The sequence below is a fragment of the Nothobranchius furzeri genome, chromosome 5 (genome assembly GCF_043380555.1).
Source record: "Nothobranchius furzeri strain GRZ-AD chromosome 5, NfurGRZ-RIMD1, whole genome shotgun sequence".
In the NCBI taxonomy this organism is placed as follows: Eukaryota; Metazoa; Chordata; class Actinopteri; order Cyprinodontiformes; family Nothobranchiidae; genus Nothobranchius; species Nothobranchius furzeri.
This window is the reverse complement of record NC_091745.1, coordinates 64,676,419-64,698,126: the sequence shown is the minus strand read 5'-3', so window position 1 is coordinate 64,698,126 and position 21,708 is coordinate 64,676,419. Positions and strand designations below refer to the sequence as shown.

The window sequence follows — 21,708 nt, the reverse complement described above, 5'->3', positions numbered from 1 at the left end:
GTTGGAGGTAACCAACAAGCTTTCAAACGTCCTGCTTCAGACTTCCACACTGAGTGTCTCCACAAAAATGTTTCCACATTAGACACAGATGGGAAAAAATCTCCTGATGAAGACACTCGCTCTGGGTCTTTAACAGTACTGAAGCTGAGAGCTAATGAACTAAAAGGCAAGAAATTGTGTTGAACTATTATCACACCTTTGTGAGCTTCTTCTGAAAAAAAAAAAAAAATATATATATATATATATATATATATATATATATATATATATATAATAGCCAAGCTCAGTTTAATGCAGCTTTTATATTTTATCATTTAGTACCAATTTATTCTAAATGACTGAAACCTTCTATGGACTGTCTGATAAAGAGTTTAACCCTTTCACCGAGGTCCCGACCTGTTGTGTTTGCATCGTGTTTTATTTAAAGGGGTCCAGGAAGTAAAGCAGTGAGGTGATGGCTGCTTGTTTTCTTTTGTTGACTTCCTGTTCCTGTGACTGACAGCCACAGAGTTTGATTCACCTTCTGAGCATCAAGTTCACTTTTTCTCTTCTATCTGAAACTTCTCTCCCCCTCATCACAAACAGGTGTTTCCAGAGACAACTGTGGGTATTTTGATGTCATCTGTGCCTGTTTTTACAACATCCTCTCACGGGACTTGTTTATTTTTTTATTGGACTTAATAAATGCCCGAGAATGAAAGCACAGCATCAGAAACTCATCCCTGAATCCAAATTAGTGACAGTATTTTTGCTGTTAACAGATCATAAAAGCAGCAGGAGGGGGCTTATTTAGGAAAACCGTGGGTGTGCAAAGCAAAAATAAACTACATTTATTAGTGAGGTAACAAAACACACACACACACACACACACGCACACACACACACGCACGCACACACGCACGCACACACACACACATGCTGGTGGGAGATTCTGACTTATGTAGACCTCAAGGGGCAGAAACTGAGTGAAAACACCCACGCCACCACACAGGCCATCAGTGCCTCAGGACCGGCTACAGGATTGAAAACAGGTGTGCACTAATACCTGCTCAAGGCTCTGAGCAAACATAAAGCCGGGACTAACCTGCTAATGGCCTAAATTTGTAAGAAAAACAGTAGAAGAGCTTGACACTCACTCACCTAAGGTGCCTTTTCCTCTGCAGCCTTCGGACACTTTGGAGGGACTGCAGATTTGTGTGTGTGTGTGTGTCTACAACAGCGTCTAACTCACTGCCTGCCTCCGCCATGATATCTGTTAAAGTAATTTTCTCTCAAAGAGGAATTAATTTCCTTTCTCAGGCGGCCCGCGGAGCCTGTGGCACAGCCTGCGATGTCCAACTGGATCCCAGAGCATAACGTTTTTGTGACTGCTCCCCGTAAAATCCGACTGAGTCACAAAATCTCACAGAAACCCATACATTTTAAACCTGTTTCATCTTTGTTTTGAGTTGAATTTGTAGTGATTTTTTTCCGTTTTTGAAATTTAAATCAATTCAGAACGCTTGAAATATTTGAATAATGTAGGACTGGCATGAGTTTGATGTTCGCTTTACTTTAAAATATATCTTAAAAATGAAATCCAAATCTTTTTCTAATTTCAGATTTATTAATAAATGAGCGTTATATAAATAGAACCAGGATTGTGGTCAGTATAAACAAGCTGAATATGCAATGTATCTAATGTTACAGAATGCTATATTTTTTATTTGATTTGTGTTATGTATCATTCTTACTTTAATACTTTAATAGAAATGTATATATATATATGTATATATATATATATATATATATATATATGTATATATATATATATATATATATATATATACAGAGAGAGAGAGAGAGAGAGAGAGAGAGAGAGAGAGAGAGAGAGAGAGAGAGAGAGAGAGAGAGAGAGAGAGAGAGAGAGAGAGAGAAGCAGAAATAAACTTCATAATTCTGTTAGTTTAAATTTTTTTAATCTGGAGTTTTTCTTCTGAATGTAAATAATGTAGGAAGTGAGAGTTTAATTTGCTATTTGCAATTGAAATTATTAAAATATTTGATTTAAAATAAATTCCAAGGATTTAATTATTCATTATCATAAAAATTTGATCATATTTACATGTAAATTAAAATAAAATAAAATTCAAGTTCAAGTTTATTTGGAAAGCCCCTTCCTACCCCCAGTCAATTATATATGTGTAAAAAAAACACTCTAATGCGAGCGAGGGGAATGGTTTGTGCGTTAGCCTGAATAACAAAACACACGTAACAAATTTGAAAACTTAGCTTTTTTTATTTCGCACTGATAAAGCTCCTCGGAAAAAAGTCTGATTGGTTTTGTTTCAACCTACGAAGATCATTGTGACAATCCTGTCGCTGCACTAGTAGAAACACAAAATTAGGGCTATTAATTACAAAAGTCTTTATATACACACTTAAATAGTCTGGTTTTAATGGATTAGTGTTCTCATTATCAGATGTTCTGGAATACCTTTTATTGGGTGGAGCAGGTTTCATAAAACATTCAGGAAAACCTCCTTAAAGAGCTTCGTGTTTGGATCAGAGAACAGCCGAGTTCCACATGGTCCAAAGAGCAAGAAGACTAGAGCAGAATTTTAAATTAGGTTCATGTACTCTTGAATATAATTGATGAATTCATTATTATTTATAGCAATTAGACCAAGTTTCATGTGTGGATTTGATGCCCAAATCCATGTTTCTAACTAGTATTTATTTTAAAAACTATACATATAACTAAAATATTTGAATTGTATAAATAAAATAGGTTAAGAAAAATTTGTTTTGTCAACAGATTAAATTAAATAAAAAACTGAAAAGAATAAAAAAGAAACATATTCCTTAAAATATTTTATGGCCTTAAAAAATAATTCCAAGTCTTAATTAACACAAAATAAATTTATGTGCAGAATTTCTCTTTTATTAGGATTAAAACAAACCTGATTCATGCAAATAAAATACTTACTAAGGTAAAAAAAAGAGTTGTAAATAAACATTTAGTGACATCAACATAAAAAACTGCTTCAGAGGTTGGATGGATAAAAAGCAAGGGGTCTTACTAAAGAACCCTGAGGGACACCACAGGTTAAAGAAGCTGATTTATAAGAAAAATCTCTGATGTATACAGAAAAGGATCCTTCGCTCAGATAAGAGGCTAACTTATTAAAAAGGTTCCTTGAACGTTCTCAAGACGAGGGATAAAAAGTCATGACCTGCTGGATCGAGTGCAGCTGTGAGATGCTGTGATAAACAGCTCCGACACCAGAGTCAACAACAATTAGAATATCATGAATCGTCTTTAAGGGCTGGATTAAACCAGATTGAAAACCCCACACATATGGGTATGTGGTTAAAAAACTACTGGAATACAATGATCCACCTTCTCTTTTAAAAGTAAAACAGCGTAAAGGCGGGTTGTGACGTCCACAGGGTTCAGTAATCAAAAAAAAAAATCCACATTTGAATCTGTATTTGTGTATCAGTTGATTCATTCTTTATTTTAGCCGCTAAATAAAATAATAACAAAGTGTGAATTATTTGTTTACACAAAAAAATTACTCAATAGGTGACAGGAAGCCGGAGAGCATCACCGTGGCTCCCGGCTGTGGCGGTATTTGTTTAGCGATGCCGTGACGTGCTGAGTTAACCTTTGACATCTCTCCACTTCCCCTGACTCCACATCCCCTTCTTCCAGCCACACCCGTGAGACATTCACGTCGTTTTTAACACGTAAAAATCAAAAAGAAAGGGAAGATGGGCACCACAGGTCAAGTCCAAAATTAGGCTCAGCCATTTTAATAGTGTAGATTTATTATGCTGTGCTTTTAGGAGGGTGATCATATATATGTGGTCAGTAGCGCGTATGCAGTCTATGACCCAGCCTCCCTCTCACGTTACACCCTATTTATAACATCCCCTTTGCTGGCTCCCCTCGTTCTGCAGTTCCTAGGAACCTCCTGCGCTTCCAGCCTCGAGCCTCAGTCTTGTGTTCCTCCTGACATCTGAGAAGAGGTGCAGCAGCTTGTCCTGGGCTAACTGTTTATCCTGCACAGCCTGCCAGGCAGACGCATGCTCTGGATTACCACAGGACACCAGTCTCAGAGCACTTTTTGCTCTCCACGCTGACTTTTTGATTACTGTGCTTTAAGGGGAACACAGAAAAGGTTTTGGGAAAGTCTCTTGGATATGTGCGTGTGATCTTTCTTTGTTTCCTGGTGATTTAGTAACTTCATCCCCGTTACCTGCTCGTCTCACCTGTACTGGAGGTCTCCTCACCCCATGGATCACACGCTGTTCGGATGCCTGCGGAGCCCCCATGTCCCGGGTCAGGCCCTGCATCCTGCCTTCACCCAGTCCCCCCTGACTCTTCATGGACGCTCAGATCACATCACCTACCCCGACCTGGCCTCTTCATCCTCCTCCTCCTCCACATCTTCCCCTTCGCCCTGTGTCATCTCCAGCTACTCGACTGATGATGGCCTGTTTACCCACCACCACCACCACCACCACCACCGGAGTCACCTGCCTTCCCAGCAGCATCACCAACAACCTCAGCATCACGCATCTTGGCACATCCCACAGATGCCGTCACCTGGCGGCGGCAGTGTGCGTCACGGCCTCTGCCACCCGCATTCCCTCTCGTCCCACGAGAATGTTCCCACACCTCCGGACCTGGGCCACCCCGGGGCACCCAGTATGTGCGCCAGCACCCCGACGCTGGGCAATGACAGTACCCCCACGGGGGCCTCCTGCGTACCCTCAGACTTTGGCAGACAGACTCTGTCACCTGCCGAGGCTGAGAAGAGGAGCAACAAGAGGAAAAGTGACAGTTCAGGTAAGAAGAGATGAGATGATCCTAGAGAGGGAGTTTAATTCTATTATTTCACAAGACCGCCCACACGCAGACTAAAAGTGAATCAGCATTTTTAAAAATGACCACAAACATCTGTACAAGTTGGCGGGATTCTGGGAAATCCACAGCTGTGATAGAAAAACCAAAAATCAGTTTGTAGGCGTCGGCTGACACGCAGCGACGCTGCAGGCGTACGGCGGCGCTGAGCAAAGGCCACGCTGCGACTGCACGGGCACATCTGACTGCTGGCACGCTTTGTGTAAAACTAACATCTGGTTTGTTGCGACGCTCTTCAGAGGGCAGAAAACAAGGTGCACAGTTAAGAATTGATGTCATGGATTGTAAAAGGCAACACCGGCGCCTCGTGCTGCACTTAACGCCTCACTGAGGCAAACATGTCAGGTCTTTTCTTCTTTCTGAATCTTGTGGTGAAAATAAATCACTGGAACGAAGCGGGAAACATAAGGAGTCACGATGATCTAAGAAGGCAAACTTTTAAATAAATGAGCACACTGGAAAGAAAAATCTCAAACAGCATGTTATTATTTTAATAATTAAAACAGTGATCAAATGTTTTACTAATTTACCAACAAATATAGTTTAACTTAAAAAATGATCTGCTTTGTAGCGCTGCTTTTGAGTTTAATTTAACAACTTTAGCCCGTGTCCCCTCAAAACCCTAACCCTAAATTACGTTTGAATCAAGCTGAACCAAAGAATCACACAAATACCACAAAAGCAGATTTGACTAAATGTGTACCGACTGAGATCACCTGCTGGATGACCTGCAGACACCCACCGAAATAATCAATCACTGCCTGACAAACGTCTGGGTTTAGGTCACGGGAGTCCTGGCAGGGAAGCTGATATCGCTGAGAGTTTCAAGGAAACGTGTGCTCGCCGTTCCCTCAGTCCTTTTGTGGATGGCAGAGCTTCAGCGCCGATCTTGCATCCTTTTAAAGGCCTCTGTTGTCACATCTCAGATTTTCTCATATGGGATTATAATTTTGATTCCAACAGTTTATAAATAAATGTTTGTAAATTTTATTTTAGAATAAGCCTTTGTTGGGTTTATTAGCCCCGCCCCGAAACACGACTGGAAATAATTTGATTTATAATTCACAGTCAGTCCAGATGTGATGGAATTGGAAGAAAATTGGAAAAATCATTGCAACACAATAAAAACAAAATGACGAAGCCTAATTTATTTAGTTGTTCCGAGTTAAACGTCCAGTTATCCAAATGGAAAATGTTGCAATCGCATATTTCATCAATGCGCTGCTTAAAAAATTTTTCTTCTCTCCGTTTGAAATCCCCGGAAAACCGAAATCCTGCCTTTGCTGCTGCGTCAGATGAGCTATGCATTCTCGCCACAGCAACACCAATCATACTGATTATGGAGGCTAACGACACTGCTGACTCAGTCAGCTGTCTAAATATCAGACCGCTCGCTGCCTTCTGCATGAGATAGAGCCTGGCTTGGATTCCAGCATCTGGACCAGGAGCTCGAAGGAAACCTGAATTTAGCAACAGAAATAAAAACAAAACCTGAGAACTTATTTCCATGTTCAGTTTTTACCTCCTTTCTCCTCCAATATGGATCAGTTTTCTGCTTTTGCTACCAGGTTGTGACTGTTTCCTGATGCCAGGCTGCAGGCTCAGTTAATGAGCTGAGTCAGGGAGTCTGGTTTCTGCTTGGGTTTGGGGTTTTTTGTGGGTCTTGTGAGGAAAGGGTGTCTTTGCTGAGTTGATAGTGCTGCGGAGGGAGTGGTCGTCCTTTAAAAAGTTCAGAGTTTTCTGACAGAAACAATAAAAGATGCTTTTTTGGATGAGGTGTTGTTATAAAAAGTGCAAGCGTGAGGTGCCAGAGTCTTCTCGCTGGCACTAAGAGTCGCTCTGAAGAAGAAGACGTCACACTGTCATTTAACGTTCATAGACTCACCCATCTTGAATCGCCACGGGGACGGCTGTTGTAGGTTTAGCATCCAGGAAACAGCAGAGAACGTCTCAGCTAGTAGAAGCTAACTGTTAGCATTAGCAACTCCACCACATGGCAGAACTCCAAACAGCTTGTGTTATTAGTGGCGATAAAACGTCCATGTCGCAGAGCGAATGGAGTCATTCCTGACGTCTGAAGCTACTTTCTCCTCTGGCTAAATTATCCATGCTGAAACAGGCGCACCGGAGCTTTTTTTCCCCCAGAGTATGACTTACGAAGCGTTCATTTCTACTAAGAAATATGAGTGAAGGACCTCTTGAAAAAAGCAAATATTTCTTTTCACTTGCTCTTATTTTTTTCAAGAGGGTCCCTGTTGAACTTGAGTTCATTAGAGAACCCTGAGCGGCGCTCCCTGTCTGGGTGTATTCTCCCTAAATTATTCCTCCTTTTTTGTGGAGAGATGAAAGTTTCGGCGAGGACCTAATTGCTGTGGTGGAGCGGCGGTGCCATAAAAGCTCGCCGCTCCTTTTAACTCCAGGCCTGGTCTGAAGCGACTGGCTGCATTATACTTTTATTTCTTTTTTACACGTCTGCGTGAACCAGAGGGAGTGGGTCTGAGGACGTGATTCAGTCAGCCACTTGGTTTAAAAATACAGGGGGGGGCAAGGTCAAAGGTGAGCCAGACACAAGCTGCAGGTCAACAAAGGCCGTTTTCCATTTCTTACCCCTTATATGTGAATTCCTGCAGTTTCTGCTTCTGTTTGCTTGCCTTCTGCTCTAAATCTAACTTTTGTAGAGCAGCTCGGTCTCTTCTTCTCGTTGTTTTGCTGCTCTGGAAAAGTCAGGCCCAATAAGACAGAACCAGCAGGCCTCCATTACGTGTGTCTGGCTCAGAGCTGCAGGACTATTTACAGTTTTGTTCGACGCAGACTGGCAGAGTTAAAATTCACGGGACCACAGATGAGTTTCCGTACAATTGCTGCTGCTTTAAGTCCCACGAGCATCTGAATTGTGTCCAGCAGAGCCCACAAGAGCTGCTTTTAACAGGAATCATTTGAAAGGCAAATTAACCATATGTGTTTTCTTTGGAGGGGTTCTGGAAACACGAGGAAAACTGGATTGTTGTAGATTGATGGTGATGAAGCAGGAATTTGTTATTTCTCTCCTGCAAGTGTACAATCTGTTTTTGTCTTGACTTTAGTCCTTTTTCTCTAGTCTGGGATTGTTTTCCTTTCCACACACATCTAAATATAACTTTTATGATGCCAATATATTTACTGACTTTGGGAACTCAGTGATAAATAGCTGGAAGGGACAGAAAATGATGATTTTTCAGCTTTTCTGAGACTTTTGCTCCCCGTCTGGTGAAGTCAAAGCAGCAAATATCTTTTCAAACTCAGACAAATTAAATCCATGCTGGTCGTGTAAAAGCCGGCGTATTGTCCCGACACAGCTGCTGCAGTCAGACACACATGTGCTGCCGCCCATGAGTCCTTCCACCCACTTAAAGTATTCATAAACAACGACTGAACAATAAAACGTGACTGACAGCTCTGATTGTTTCTCTTAACTTTGCCGTTTCTTTCTCACCCTTGCAGCCGCACCTGCCGCAAAGCCTTTGCCTTGGTGTTTTTCATTTGTTTTTTATTTGATTCTTCTATTTTTGCTGCATATAAATCTGCCCCTGAGCACAGCAGAAACCTGTGTGGTGTTTGGTTTCAGAGTCCCAGGACGGGAATTACAAGCCAGACGTGAGCAGCAAGCCCAGGAAGGAGCGGACAGCATTCACCAAGGAGCAAATCCGAGAGCTGGAGGCTGAGTTCGCCCACCACAACTACCTGACCCGGCTACGGCGCTACGAGATCGCCGTCAACCTCGACCTCACTGAAAGACAAGTATGTTCCCGTGAGCTGCAGGTTGCCCCCGCCCCCAGGGTTTAGGCGTAGCTGAACCCTCCATTACCACATTAAGGCCATGTTGGGAAAACAGAAGCACCCTCGGAACTTTGAGGAGACTTTTCACTCGCTACCGTGTTTTGGCAACTTTGCTATGAGGGGTTATTGTGCTCCAGATGTGGCGGTGTCAGAGGACTATCATATTCCAGATGTTCCTGTCTATTCTTTCAGGGCCAGCCTGCAGTCACGACAGGGAGACGGGCCGGAGGAAGCGCTGTCTAGCAGGCCACTTCCTCTCTCACGCGACCTGTGCAGCTACAAATTGGTCTCCAAGCGTGGGACGCTCGCTTTCAAACGCAGGCAGACGAAATAAATAACAGGAGACAAATGGACGGAGGTGGGGGGGGGGGGGGGGGGGGGCGTAATGCTGGTTGATCTATGACACCTCTTTGGAAGCCGTACCTCAAAAGTAATTGACACCACGCCAGTGATTTTTGTACCATAGAGAATTGACAAAGAGTTTGGAAATGCTTCTGGAGTTTCAGGTGCTGCCTGAGAGTTTGATACCTCGCACACATTCAGGCAAAACAATATAAAAAGACAGGCCAAGACGCTTGCTCAAAAGCCTTTTGAGTCAGAAATACTTTTTATGGTTGTTTTTTGAAGATTAGGTTTACAGATGCCACTGCCAGCTATTGTTCTGCAGCAGAAATGTTTGCAACAGCTGCACCAATATACAAAAGAACAGACAGAAAGTCTTTATTGCAGCAGAATCACATAAACTCCCACAGCACAGTGGGTCTGTGAATGGTGCGGTCTTCCAAGAAGCCAACAAAACAAAACCTGTAGGGAAGATCAGTGACAGTTAGGATAGATGAAAACCAAAAACCTCACTTTTCTTGGATTGTAAACATGTTTCCTATAGGATTCCCACAATCTGCCAGCTTTTACAACGCTAAATCTACTAATGCTATAACATTTTGATTCACCCAATCACAAAAATAAAGACACACAGGGATTGAAGCAGTTAAAACATGATCCAGTATACTGTTGAATAATCTGAAGCTTATTTCAATTTCCAAAGAAGGCGTTTAAAGAGAAACTAAACAGTTTTGGCTTGCTTTTAGCACCCCCTAGTGCTTGTTAGTAAAAACCGAAAGTAAAACTTATCTCCTCGCTGTGCGTTTGTCTTTTTAACTCTTCATTTAACAGCTGAAATGTCTCACCAGCCTTACAAGAACAGTTCATCACTAAATTAAACAAATCAGCTGTGTTCATGATCTAAAACATACAGGAAACATGCTGGAAGCAGACTGCAGTGCCAGGCGCGCCAGCTCCACTTTACTAAGTCCAAAAGAGAGCGGCCTGCCACTCTGAAGTTGAAAGAGTGGTATCCTGGCCACTAGGGATGTAAGAAAATATCAAAATGGCAATACATTGTGATATTTCATCCTGTGATATTTAAAAGCCTTGTATCAAAATTTAGGAAGAATTAACATGCAAACATTTGTGTATTTTCTTTTCTTTTGGTGCAATTCAAACACCGACTGCTAGTTGGCATCAGTGTGCAATGGGTTTTGTTTTCCCCATTGAAATGTAATTCCCTCTATTATGGTTCCGATACCTCATGTTAAACATGTTAAGTATCAGTTCGGACTGTTTATTGATTTTTCCTACCATAAATTCAGTTTTAAAAATTCGCTAATATCGTCTGGCTGAATGCATCGCAATATATATCGTATCGTATCATCTCCCCTGTATCGTGATACGTATTGCATCACCAGAATGTCACCATTACACATCCCTAGCTACAGAGAGCAGTGGGTTCTGAGTGACTTTTCATTAACCCTGTAAAGGGTCATTTTAGCACATACTGGCTCAAGAAAATAATTTAAAAATATGAAAAAGTTACAAAATATCCCTTTAAACAATAAGCTAAAGTTTAGACTGAGGCCTAGTCCACACGTAGCTGGTTTTTTTTAAACGAATATCCGCCCCTCCAAAAACTTGCATCCACACCACCTCGTTTAAAAAAAAAACTCTGTCCACACGTACCCGGATAAATACGTTGTTAAGGACATGCCAGACCTGTAGGCGGCAGTACTTCCCCGTTCTTAACCTCATCCTTCGTCTGTGGTCTTCCGCAAGGAGCGGTAATTCCGCTTGCAAAAACAAACAAGCAAAAAGCACTTGGACAATTGATAAAGCGAGCGCAGCTCTGAGGGCATCCATGCTGTCGGCTAGTGTAAACACAGGCCGCACATGTGATGTCAGCATTTTTTGTCGCGGAAAGTGACGTTGCGGACCTTAAAACTCCGGTTTTGTCTCTCCACACGCAGACACCCAAAACGGAGAAAACGCAGATCTTCACTTTGGCCGGAGTTTTTAAAAAGATCCGTTTTCGTGTGGATGACAGGCCAAAACGTAGAAAAATATGTACGTTTTGGCAGATCCCCGGCTACGTGTGGACAGGGCCTGACTTATATGAGAAATAATCTACTTTGCAGAGAATAAAAACTACCTGCAGCTTTTTAGTCAATTCTTTATTCTTATTCAGAAAGCTCTATAAAAAAAAGGTTTGATGTATCAGAAAAGTAACGCTCAGCTTTTGGTTCAACTCACAAAGATGCAGAAACTCAAACATGGTCCAAACACAGTTTACCTTCATGCAGGCTGCTTCCCAACTAGTGTAATTAATCATTCTGTGGCTTTAAAATATGATTTTTTTGGTTCAGTTCTTGCAGCTGAAGTTGTGTAGTGAGGTAAATACTGGCAGAAAAACGGTCCGGCCTAGGGACTTGATTTATGCAGTGTGAGCTGTTTGGAGAAGTCTGATGGATGTTTAATGTGTTTGTAGGATGAAAATCTGGCCCATTTTAAAGAAGGGAGCATGAAATATGATGCATTCTTAGAATTTAACTCGTACACTTCCTGACAGAAGTTGGTTGAAAAGTAAATGTTGAAATAGGCGCACGAGTGACCTTTTTTTTTAATGCATTTTCAATTTTAAAACAATCTCCTCAAGACTGAAGTTTAAGGCTGCAAAGGTAAATCTGCAACACAAGGTTTTAAACACAAATGCAGTCACACAAATCTCACCCCTCGTGTCGGCTAACGTCCACGTCCGCATTGTCACAGTGAACGAGACAGTTCTAAACACCGGTCACAGTTTTCTAGGTCCAAATGTCTTCTGTTGTCCGTGACTTCAAATGGTGTTAGTCGTTTTGAGACTCTGGTAGTTTGCCCTAAAGTTGAAGCAACAGCAGCTGGCTGTTTCTCCTTCTCTGATATTATTGAGCGGAGGACCTCTCACAACAGTGGTGTTCTGTTGCTAGATGTGTGAGTGCGTTATTAATTGGAGGACCCAAGGAAATGCAGCGGTTCGGTGGGTGAGAACCATATGGTCCACTCGTTGGTTTTGATCCGAGGCAAGTTATTGGCTGAGGTTTCTAGACAAATGCGAGAAAACCACTTTATAATTTTAATTTTTTGTTCGTTTTTTTAGTTTTCACAAAAATTTTCCAGCCATATTATAACACTGCTAAGTGGCATGAAAAAATGTTTTAGGCTAGCTTGTTTTGCACGTTTGCCATTGTAGCTTTAAATCATAAATTAGGTAGTACTGACATTTAACACCACCTTTAAAATCACTTTATGGCAGTTTTAATTTAGAATTTCATCCTTTTAAATTAATATTTATTTCTTTTAGAATTTTTTTACACATATAGTGAGTTTTTTGTAGATTTTCGGGTGTTAAACTGGCCGAATTACCTGTTAGCAGTAAACAAAAATGTGAGAATCTCTTTAGGTAAACACTTCTGCATCATTTTGCATAATTTGTTTTTGCTGGGATACCACAAAAGTAAAAAATATATAATTCAGACAGCATGTGGAAGATCACCTGTCTCCCTTGAGAACAGCACTTCAGTGTAGCAATGCTCAGCAAAGCGTACGCTAAACCTTTGTGCTGTCAATGAACTTCCTGATCACGTGACCGCTCTGTCCCCTCGGAATAACACTCCCCAAAAATAAACTCACCTCACCCTGTGTGACAGAGGCCAGCTCAGCCTCCCCCCACCTTCCTTCATGTGTCAACTCCCTGGAAGCCTCTGCTGCTCCTTGACGTGTAAACTGTTTTAAGCAACAGCTTAATCATCAGTCTGAGAGACTCGATAGAGGTTGTTGAGTCAGGGAAAACAGGTAGACGACAAGTGGCAGATGGGGCAGCACATTCACGCATAAATGCTGCTGTAGGAATAACTGCCCAGCTCTAAAAGTAGGTTCCTGCACAGCAGAGAGGCTCTTTTTTGGGGGGGTGGGGAATACTTTATCTTTAAAGATGGAGTTTTTTTGTGGAGGATCTATGTGGTAAAATTCTGAATTGTGTATTAACTTCAGTAGACCTCACTTTGAGCAGTCTCAGTTTGAAGAATCAGGGAGAACTTCATGGATTTGAGGCTATTTAACTGCAAAATTAAGGCACATTTAAGAGTAAGTTTCTGCTAAATCAAGTGCAAGACCATCCCACTAGTCTTATCAAATCTTGTGTGAGTATTTTTCTGTCATTCTGCATCCGACATTTTTTATTTTGAACATTTGTGTTGCTTTGATAGCTGTGTCCACTGAAATCTGATTCTTTGAGTCACACAGGAGTTTTATGTCCTTTTGATTTTCAGACGTGCTTTTGATTTGAGGAATTTCATCAATTCAAAATTAAAAAATAATGTCTGGTTGTATTTATTTGAACTTGTTTATATTATCTTTTGCTGAACAAATAAGAAGCTACAACACAACACTCAGTAGGGGTAGTATGCTTTTTAATCAGAATTGTTTAGATGATTTAGGTCATACAACTACTCTTCGCTGAGCTGCCACCTTATTGGGGTTTAAGCATCCCAATGATCTCAGGAGCCTAGTTGTCAGGGGCTTTATACCTCTGGGTCACCCATGCATGGTGGCAAATAGGTTCTAGGTGAGGGACTAGATAAAGTGCAGCTCAAAAACCCCTTACAATGACTGATACCAATGGAAACATTGTTCCCTCGTGCAGATATGAGCCCTCCTGGATTCGCCTCTGGAGCCAGGCCTTGAGGTGGGGCACACTGGCGAAAGCCTAGTGGCTGGACTATTATCCATGGAGCCTGGCCATGCAGACCCCAAAGTGGAGATGTGTGTCCCCCTTCAATAAGTGGAAAGGGGACAAAGGTTTTAGGTGCTGTGTGAGACGGGCAGTGGCCAAAGTTAAAGTTAAAGTCAAGTTAAGTTAAAGTCCCATTAGTTGTCACACACACACTGATATGTGTGCAAAATTTGTTCTCCGCATTTGACCCATCCCCTGGGGAAGCGGTGAGCTGCAGACACAGCTGTGCTTGGGAACCAGTTGGTGGTTTAACCCCCCAATCCAACGCTTAAATGCTGAGTGCCAAGCAGTGAGGCATTGGGTCCCATTTTTTCAAGGTCTTTAGTATGACCCGACCAGGAATTGAACCCTGATCTCCCAGTCTTAGGGAGGACACTCTACTACTGGGCCACTGAGCTGAGGCAAGGACCTTGGTGGTCTGATCCTTGGCTACAGAAACTGGCTTCCTTGATGTGGATCTCAATGTTCAAGCATAAGGATGATTATTTTCATTGGTGGACTGGCCATATGGGGGCCCTGGAGAATCACAGAACAGCCGGTCTGCTCCAGGCTGGTGCCACCCACCCCCACATCACCCGTATAGCGATATTCACAGGCTGAATAAATGTTCCAGTCCATCCATATGTTTTCTTGCATCAGGATTCCTTAGGCTGCAGCTCAGTGATCAACTTTGTTGTAGTCTCTTCTGATCTGTGGCCACATATTTTGGACACTCAGATGAAGAGAGGGACAGAGCTGTCAACTCACCTCTACCTTGTGGTGAGTGGGCTTTGGTGGTGGGGGAGGACTTGGCAGGCTCAAATGTAATGTGAGGGTCTGCTGACATCCTGTGTTGGAGTCTCCTGCCAGAAGGAGCTTCAATTCCCACCTCTGACAAAGTTCCAGGGGAGGCAGGGGAGACTGAAATCAAGTGGGCCATGTTGTGTGCCTCCATTGTAGAGACTGGCTAGAGCTGTGACTGCAAGGTTGCCTGTGCCTGTCACAGTGGTAACCTTCCAACCCACTGGTGGACACTGATGGTGATGGATGCTGTCAAGCTGAAAGAGTCCTATTGGGTCTTTCTGGCCTGTGGGACTTCAAAGGCAGCTGACAGGTGCTAGCAGTCCAAGTGGAATGAATTCCATTCAGGAAAACAAGACTTCTGCAAGGCTTCGAGGCCATTCTGGTTCACCATTCAGTGTGTCAGGAAGGAGAAGCAAAGCATGGCCCATACTTTTTATGGTTAGATAGTACACTGCTGACCTTGACTTGCAACAATGTGGACTGGTGAGCAGAGTACTTCAAAGGCCTCCTCAATTCTTCCAGTGAGGAAATGGAGTCTGGGGACTCTGGGTAGAGCTCTCCAGTCTCTGGATACGAGGTCACTGAGGTGGCCAAAAAGTTCCTCAGTGGCAGGGCCTCATGGGTAGATGAGATCCAACCAGATCCTTAGGGCTGTGGATGTTGTGGAGCTGAGTTGTTTGACGCAACTCTGCAACATTACATGGACATCGGAGAAGGTTCGTTGGATTAGCAGACCGTGGTGGTGGTCCCCCATTAAAAAAAAAGCCAAAGGGGGATCACATTCCTGAGCCTCCTTGGCAAGGTCTATTCGGGGGTTTTGGGGAGCAGATGAGGGTCCATCGGATTATTGAACCTCAGATTCAGGAGGAGCAATGTGGTTTTCGTCCTGGGTGTGGAACACTGGACGAGCTCTATACCCTTAGGGGGTCCTGGAGGGTGCGTGGGAGTTTGCCCAACCAGTCTGGTGTGTTTTGTGGATATGGAGAAGGCAATTAAATGTGTCCCTATGGGAATCTTGTAGGGGATACTCCAGCAGTATGGAGTACCAGACCCCTTGATACGAGCTATTAGGTCCCTGTGCGATCGGTCAGACTCAATTTCAGTGGGATTTAGACTCCACCGAGGCTGCCCTTTCACACCAATTCTGTTCATAGCTTTTATGGACAAGACTTTTAGGTGCAAATGTGCTCAGAGGATCTCTGCTTTTTGCATGTGGTCTTGTTGGCTTCATCGTACCATGATCTCATCTCTCCCTGGAGCAGTTGCAGCCAAGTGTGAAGCAGTTTCATAAAAATCAACTCCTCTTAATTGATTTATCAGATGGATGGATGAATTTATTCAGATTTTTTGTAGGTTTACAAAAAATTCGTATTGTTTCACTTTTACTAAAGCTGTTGTTTGAAGGCTGTTTTGCACCAGGATGTAATTGCCAGAGTTTGTGCAATCATCTAGACAGAACATGTAGAGTTTGAAGCTTAAAATCTCTCTGGAATGAGTCATTTCAAGGTTTAGCTGTCACCTTGACTTCCCCAATTCCTTTCTGCTTCTCCACATTGCGATCTGACTGCTGCAAAACCTCTGCTCAGTGATCACACAATCCAAATTCATACAAACCGCCAAGACACAGAATGTTGACATTTCTGTCTGTTTCCCCTCACAGGTAAAGGTGTGGTTCCAGAACCGGAGGATGAAGTGGAAACGAGTGAAAGGTGGCCAGCAGGGAGTCGCAGCTCGAGAGAAAGAGTTGGTGAATGTCAAAAAGGGGACATTATTACCTTCAGAGTTCTCTGGCATTGCAGCGCTCCACCATTCAACGGACTCCTTAGCCAACGGGGACAGTCATGACAGCGATCAAAGCTCTGAGCACGCTCATTTATGATGCACACACATACACAATGGTCCCAGCTCTGTCTGGACTGTGGGCCCAGCCTCTGCCTCACAACCATCTGTAGGACTGCTGTCTGGTGATTCGCCATCGTCTTACAACGACGCTAAATAAGTGTACAAATACAGAGAAACAAAGTGCTGAAAATAGAATCACCATGTAGTTAAAACGAGAACATGTCAAAGAAGAGTGAATTATTACTGCACAGAAGTGATTTCTCACTTCTGATAAAAACATGTTGAACACCATACTTAGTTAAACCGTTAACATTCCATGTGTGTTTGGAGAAGCAGGCTAAAGCTTTGTTTTGCACTGCTGAACTTACAGTTTGCACCTTAGTGTCTACTGTAAAGGAAATTCACCAATTAATTGAGTTATTAATTCATTTAGGTGCCAGGAAATCTAATTTGCCTTGAAAATATGAATGATATGTAAATAAATCTCAGTTTTGTGTTAATAGTTATACTAAACCAAGACTGTTCAGTTCATGAAGTAATAAACACTGACAGCTCAGCTGACACGTTTGTGCCCGGAGATGATTTTTGTAAAAAGATTTATAACCTGAAGCATAAATTTAAAATAAAATCTTTTGGAGAGAGTTGCAAATTGAATAAAACTGAAACCAGTGGAAAATGTAAATCCTTATGAGTGGCTTTTCTCCATTTATGCGGCCATCTGTCTGTGTGGATCCAGGGTGATGAATGCATGTTCCAGAATGTTCCGGCTGATATAAATTAAACATTTCAGAGTGTGGAAAGCTGGTGATGTGGGTGCATGTTATATTCACCTTGGCCCTGGGGCAGGGCCAGGACTCCCGCCAAGACTCTAGAGAACCCACAAAGGATCAGATCCAGTTACCGAGTCACGATCTTGATCTCATCTTTCACCACATTGTGATTGTGCATTCTAATTTGTCTTGGAGGCACCTCGCACGGCACTCGAGGTTTGTAATCCCTGTTAACCCCCAGACAAAACCCATGGATCCTGAAACTGCAGCTCAGTGCAGAACAGTTACATCTAACTTTTCCATTCGGGTTTAAACTTGTAAAAAGAAAAAATTTATGTCTGCATCTACAGAAACCAGCTCCTTTATAAATTCTGTCTCTCATTTCAATCATTTTTGATGTTTTGGTGTTTCGTCATTCTTTCAGCTCAGTTTTTTCTGTGTGAAAACAAAGATGGGCTATTTACTGGAGATTTAATAGTAATCAAGTTTAGGTTTAAAGTTCTTATATCGAAATCAGATGGAATAGCTGGGGGAGCGTTGCTGGAAAATCACCGTTCACATATTTACTCTTCACTGACTCAAAATAAATTTGACAAAAATGTGCATTATTATTAATATTATAAAACCTATAAAACAGACTTATTATTATTATTTTTTCATGGTAAAAAAAATACAACAAAAACACTAACTTTCAGAAAACTTGAATAAATCCAGCAAACCTGAACAAATGAAGATGGACCCATCCTGATCAGGTTGTTGATAGTTTGAACAAATATTTTTTAAGGTGTCTTTTATGTCTCATATTTAAAGGTGCAATATGTAAGAATTAAGTATGAATGATATGTTCAGATTTGGGCACTGCAGTCCATTTTCAAAACAAATAAAATGGTAAATGGCCTTTATTTGAAATAGCGCCTTCTAGAGTCATGGAGGCAGTTTACAACACAATCAGTCATTCACCCACACATTCACACGCTGGTGAGGATGAGCTACGATGTAGCTACAGCTGCCCTGGGGTGCACTGACAGAGTTGAGGATGACAAGTACTGGCGCCACCCGTCCCTCCGACCACCACCAGCAGGCAAGGGGGTTTAAGTGTCTTTCCCAGCGACAAACTGAGCGGGGCTCAAACCTGCAACCTTCCGATTGCGGGGCACACACTTAAATCCTGTGTCACCATCACACCAAATCATGCTGTGGATCGCCCTGGAAAGTGCACACTTCAGCAAAATGGTAAGCACATCGGACTTCCTTTCATCAGTGGCAACGAGCGAAGAGGTAAATGTGTAAAACAACGTTAATGAATGAAGAAAGTTTGTAACAGTTTGTTAAAAATCAGCAAATACATTTTGTCCTCATGGGCTCCCGTAGAAGGAAACATGGCATCTAATATGGCGTTGACCCGAGACTCAGGGTGTGTCCGAATCCACGGACAGGATGCTTATGAGTACGGGTCCTCGCCGGTCTAGCAAGGCCGGGTCCTTGCTAGACCGCTAAGACCGGAACCTCTGAATTCAAACAGTCTAGCCTTCACCTCTACGGTGGCCCGTAGGTCCCGTCACAGGCTACACGCAAAGGAAAAATGCTAAAGCTAACGATAATTGAGCAAGAATATTTAGGAGCTACAGCAGCTTCACGTCCATCAGCAGCGTTTGTTCACAAATGTTTTCAGGTAAAGTAACTTTGTTTATTCTAGAAGCTTTCAGGACTTACATGTTAACTTTAGATGGTTTCATGTATGTTTTAAGCTACAGAATGAACTTGTTAAACATACACAACACATTACTACAGAGTATTATCATGCAGGTAATTAATATAAACCAAATGCATGATAAATGTTGAATGCAGTAGGATGTTTTCTAATGTAAATTGGACCTTAAGAACTTATTTTTTTGCATCAAATGAGGGTAAAATGCTTTAAAAAACCAGGCTTTTGAATAAAATAGCATTGAAGTGTTTTCAATGTGCATTTGTTTATTCAACTTAAGCCTAATAATGATTAGATCTGTCTTAAAAATGTAAATTCTCTGTAGTTTTTATTTAACTATTCCCTTCTGCTTTTCTTTAAACTGAACAGAACCAGTGCACTGCAGGTCATATGTTTTGTTTTACATTTTTCAAATAAGAAAAAACTCTTTTTTAAATCTATTACAGGTCAGCATGCACTGTGCTGCACATCTGCCTTTGTGCTGGTGAAGTTGTGGGTCTGGAGGATGAGTCTGAGGAAGATGTGTATGGAGGAGGTCAGTGGTGCTCTGTCCTGCAGGAGGTACCAGCAGACCACCACTACTGTTAACAGGCAAGTCATTTATGTAGGAACCTCTATTAAAAACAACACTGTGGTTTTATTTGCTGAAGAGTCACAGTTGTTATACCAGTGGATCCATGAACCATCTCCTCATTTCCTATTTCTGAATACGTCTTAGAGATGTAACAGCCGTCGTCTGAGCCAGCCCAGCAGGCCCTGTAGATGGACGATGGAGTGGACAGTGAGAGGAAGCATCCCAAAGCTCTCTGCAGACTGCCCAGTATGATGTTCCACCCTCTGACCAGAAACTTTCAGCCACGGGTCTGTTCCAGCCCTCCATCCACGTCTGGATCCTCCTGCAGCAGATCCAGCTGCACTGCCAAAGACTTCCTGCTCACTCAGTTTAAATAAATGATCCAGGAACAGAGTCACTCTTACTTACTTACGTTTAAAACTTCGTAGCTCTCCCCATTTTCTCTTCCTGTTGAAAATCCACAGCGGTGCGCAAAGCATGCTGGGATAGCCTTGTTCTGTGAGGATACAACAGACCCGTCCTCGAAATGTGGGCGGAGCGAGGACGCATTTGAGGATGCGAGAATGAGTAATCTTGGAATTCGGACAGTACTCATCGCTGCGCTGTGACGTCATCGACATCAAAATGTGCTCTTACAAGAATCCTTCCCGTGGATTTGGACACACCCTTAGACCTGCTCCCATGTATTTCAAACCTGATTTATTTGGTTTTATGTTCTGTAGCCACCATTTTTCACCAACTGGGCATCATTTAATTAATTCCTAACAACATTTTGATGGGTATTTCCAGGGATTAACGGTAAAAACCACACATAGGTAGCCTAACTTCCCTCCCTTTCAGGTCGGCTCATGGATCCCTGGAAGAACGAAAAAATGAATGCAAGTCAATGGAGCTAAAAGAGTTTTTTCTACTCAGCTTTTCCTCCTTGAACCGTCACCTTATCGTGGTGGAGGAGTTTGAGTGCCCTAATGATCCTAGGAGCTATGTTGTCTGGGGCACTTAGTGCCCCTGGTAGGGTCTCCCATGACAAATTGGTCTTAGGTGAAGGGTGAGACAAAGAACGGTTCGAAGGATCTTTCATGGCGGTTAAAACGAAGAGTCGGAGTACCCGGCCCGGAGGGTTACCGGGGTCCCACCCTGGAGCCAGGCCTGGGGTTGGGGCCCGTGAGCGAGCGCCTGGTGGCCGGGCTTTCGCCCATGGGGCCCGGCCGGGCCCAGCCCGAACCGGATACATGGGCTCGTCCAACTGTGGACCCACCACCCGCAGGAGGAACATGAAGGGTCCGGTGCAATGTGAATCGGGTGGCAGACCAAGGCGGGAGCCTTGGCGGTCCAATCCCCGGACAAGAAAACTAGTTTTTGGGACATGGAACGTCACCTCGCTGGCGGGGAAGGAGCCGGAGCTTGTGGCAGAGGTTGAGCGGTACCGGCTAGATATAGTCGGACTCACCTCGACACATAGCATTGGCTTTGGAACCCGAGACCTGGAGAGGGGTTGGACACTCTACTTTGCTGGAGTTGCTCCGGGTGAGAGGCGGAGGGCTGGGGTTGGCTTTTTGTTAGCCCCGAGACTCTCTGCCTGTGTGTTGGGGTTTACCCCGGGGGACAAGAGGGTAGCTTCCTTGCGCCTTCGGGTCGGGGAATGGGTCCTGACTGTTGTTTGTGCTTATGGGCCAAATATCAGTTCAGAGTACCCACCCTTTTTGGAGTCCCTGGGACGAGTGCTAGATATTGCTCCATCAGGGGACTCCATTGTCCTGCTGGGGGACTTCAATGCTCACGTGGGCAATGACAGCTTGACCTGGAGGGGTGTGATTGGGAGGAACGGCCCACCTAATCTGAACTCGAGCGGTGTTTTGTTATTGGACTTCTGTGCAAGCCGCAGTTTGGCCATAACGAACACCATGTTCGAACATAAGGATGCCCACCGGTACACTTGGTACCAGGGCAGCCTAGGTCACAGGTCGATGATAGATTTTGTAGTCGTATCATCTGACCTGCGGCCGTATGTTTTGGACACCCGAGTGAAGAGAGGGGCGGAGCTGTCAACTGATCACCACCTGGTGGTGAGTTGGATCAGATGGCAAGGGAACATGCCGCGTAGACCTGGCAGACCCAAACGCATAGTGAGGGTCTGCTGGGAACGCCTGGCAGAAGAACCTGTCAAGACGGTCTTCAACTCCCACCTCCGGCAGAGCTTTG

The 21,708-nt window shown here is 43.2% G+C and overlaps 1 protein-coding gene across 1 annotated transcript; it reads left to right on the top strand.

The window, feature by feature from the left end:
• The first annotated feature begins 3,942 nt into the window (after positions 1-3,942).
• meox2a (mesenchyme homeobox 2a) lies at positions 3,943-20,040 on the top strand. Its single transcript, XM_015949825.3, has 3 exons — positions 3,943-4,837; positions 8,517-8,689; positions 16,273-20,040. Exons 1-3 carry the CDS (start codon positions 4,282-4,284, stop codon positions 16,489-16,491), a joined length of 948 nt encoding a protein of 315 aa, XP_015805311.1. The 5' UTR covers positions 3,943-4,281; the 3' UTR covers positions 16,492-20,040.
• Positions 20,041-21,708: the final 1,668 nt, after the last annotated feature.

Excerpts from the sequence above, each read along its gene's own strand:
- meox2a (XM_015949825.3), top strand. The coding sequence starts at position 4,282 with ATGGATCACACGCTGTTCGGATGCCTGCGGAGCCCCCATGTCCCGGGT. Across the intron at positions 4,838-8,516 it reads GAGGAAAAGTGACAGTTCAG|AGTCCCAGGACGGGAATTAC; the intron begins GTAAGAAGAGAT and ends GTTTGGTTTCAG. Across the intron at positions 8,690-16,272 it reads TCGACCTCACTGAAAGACAA|GTAAAGGTGTGGTTCCAGAA; the intron begins GTATGTTCCCGT and ends TTCCCCTCACAG.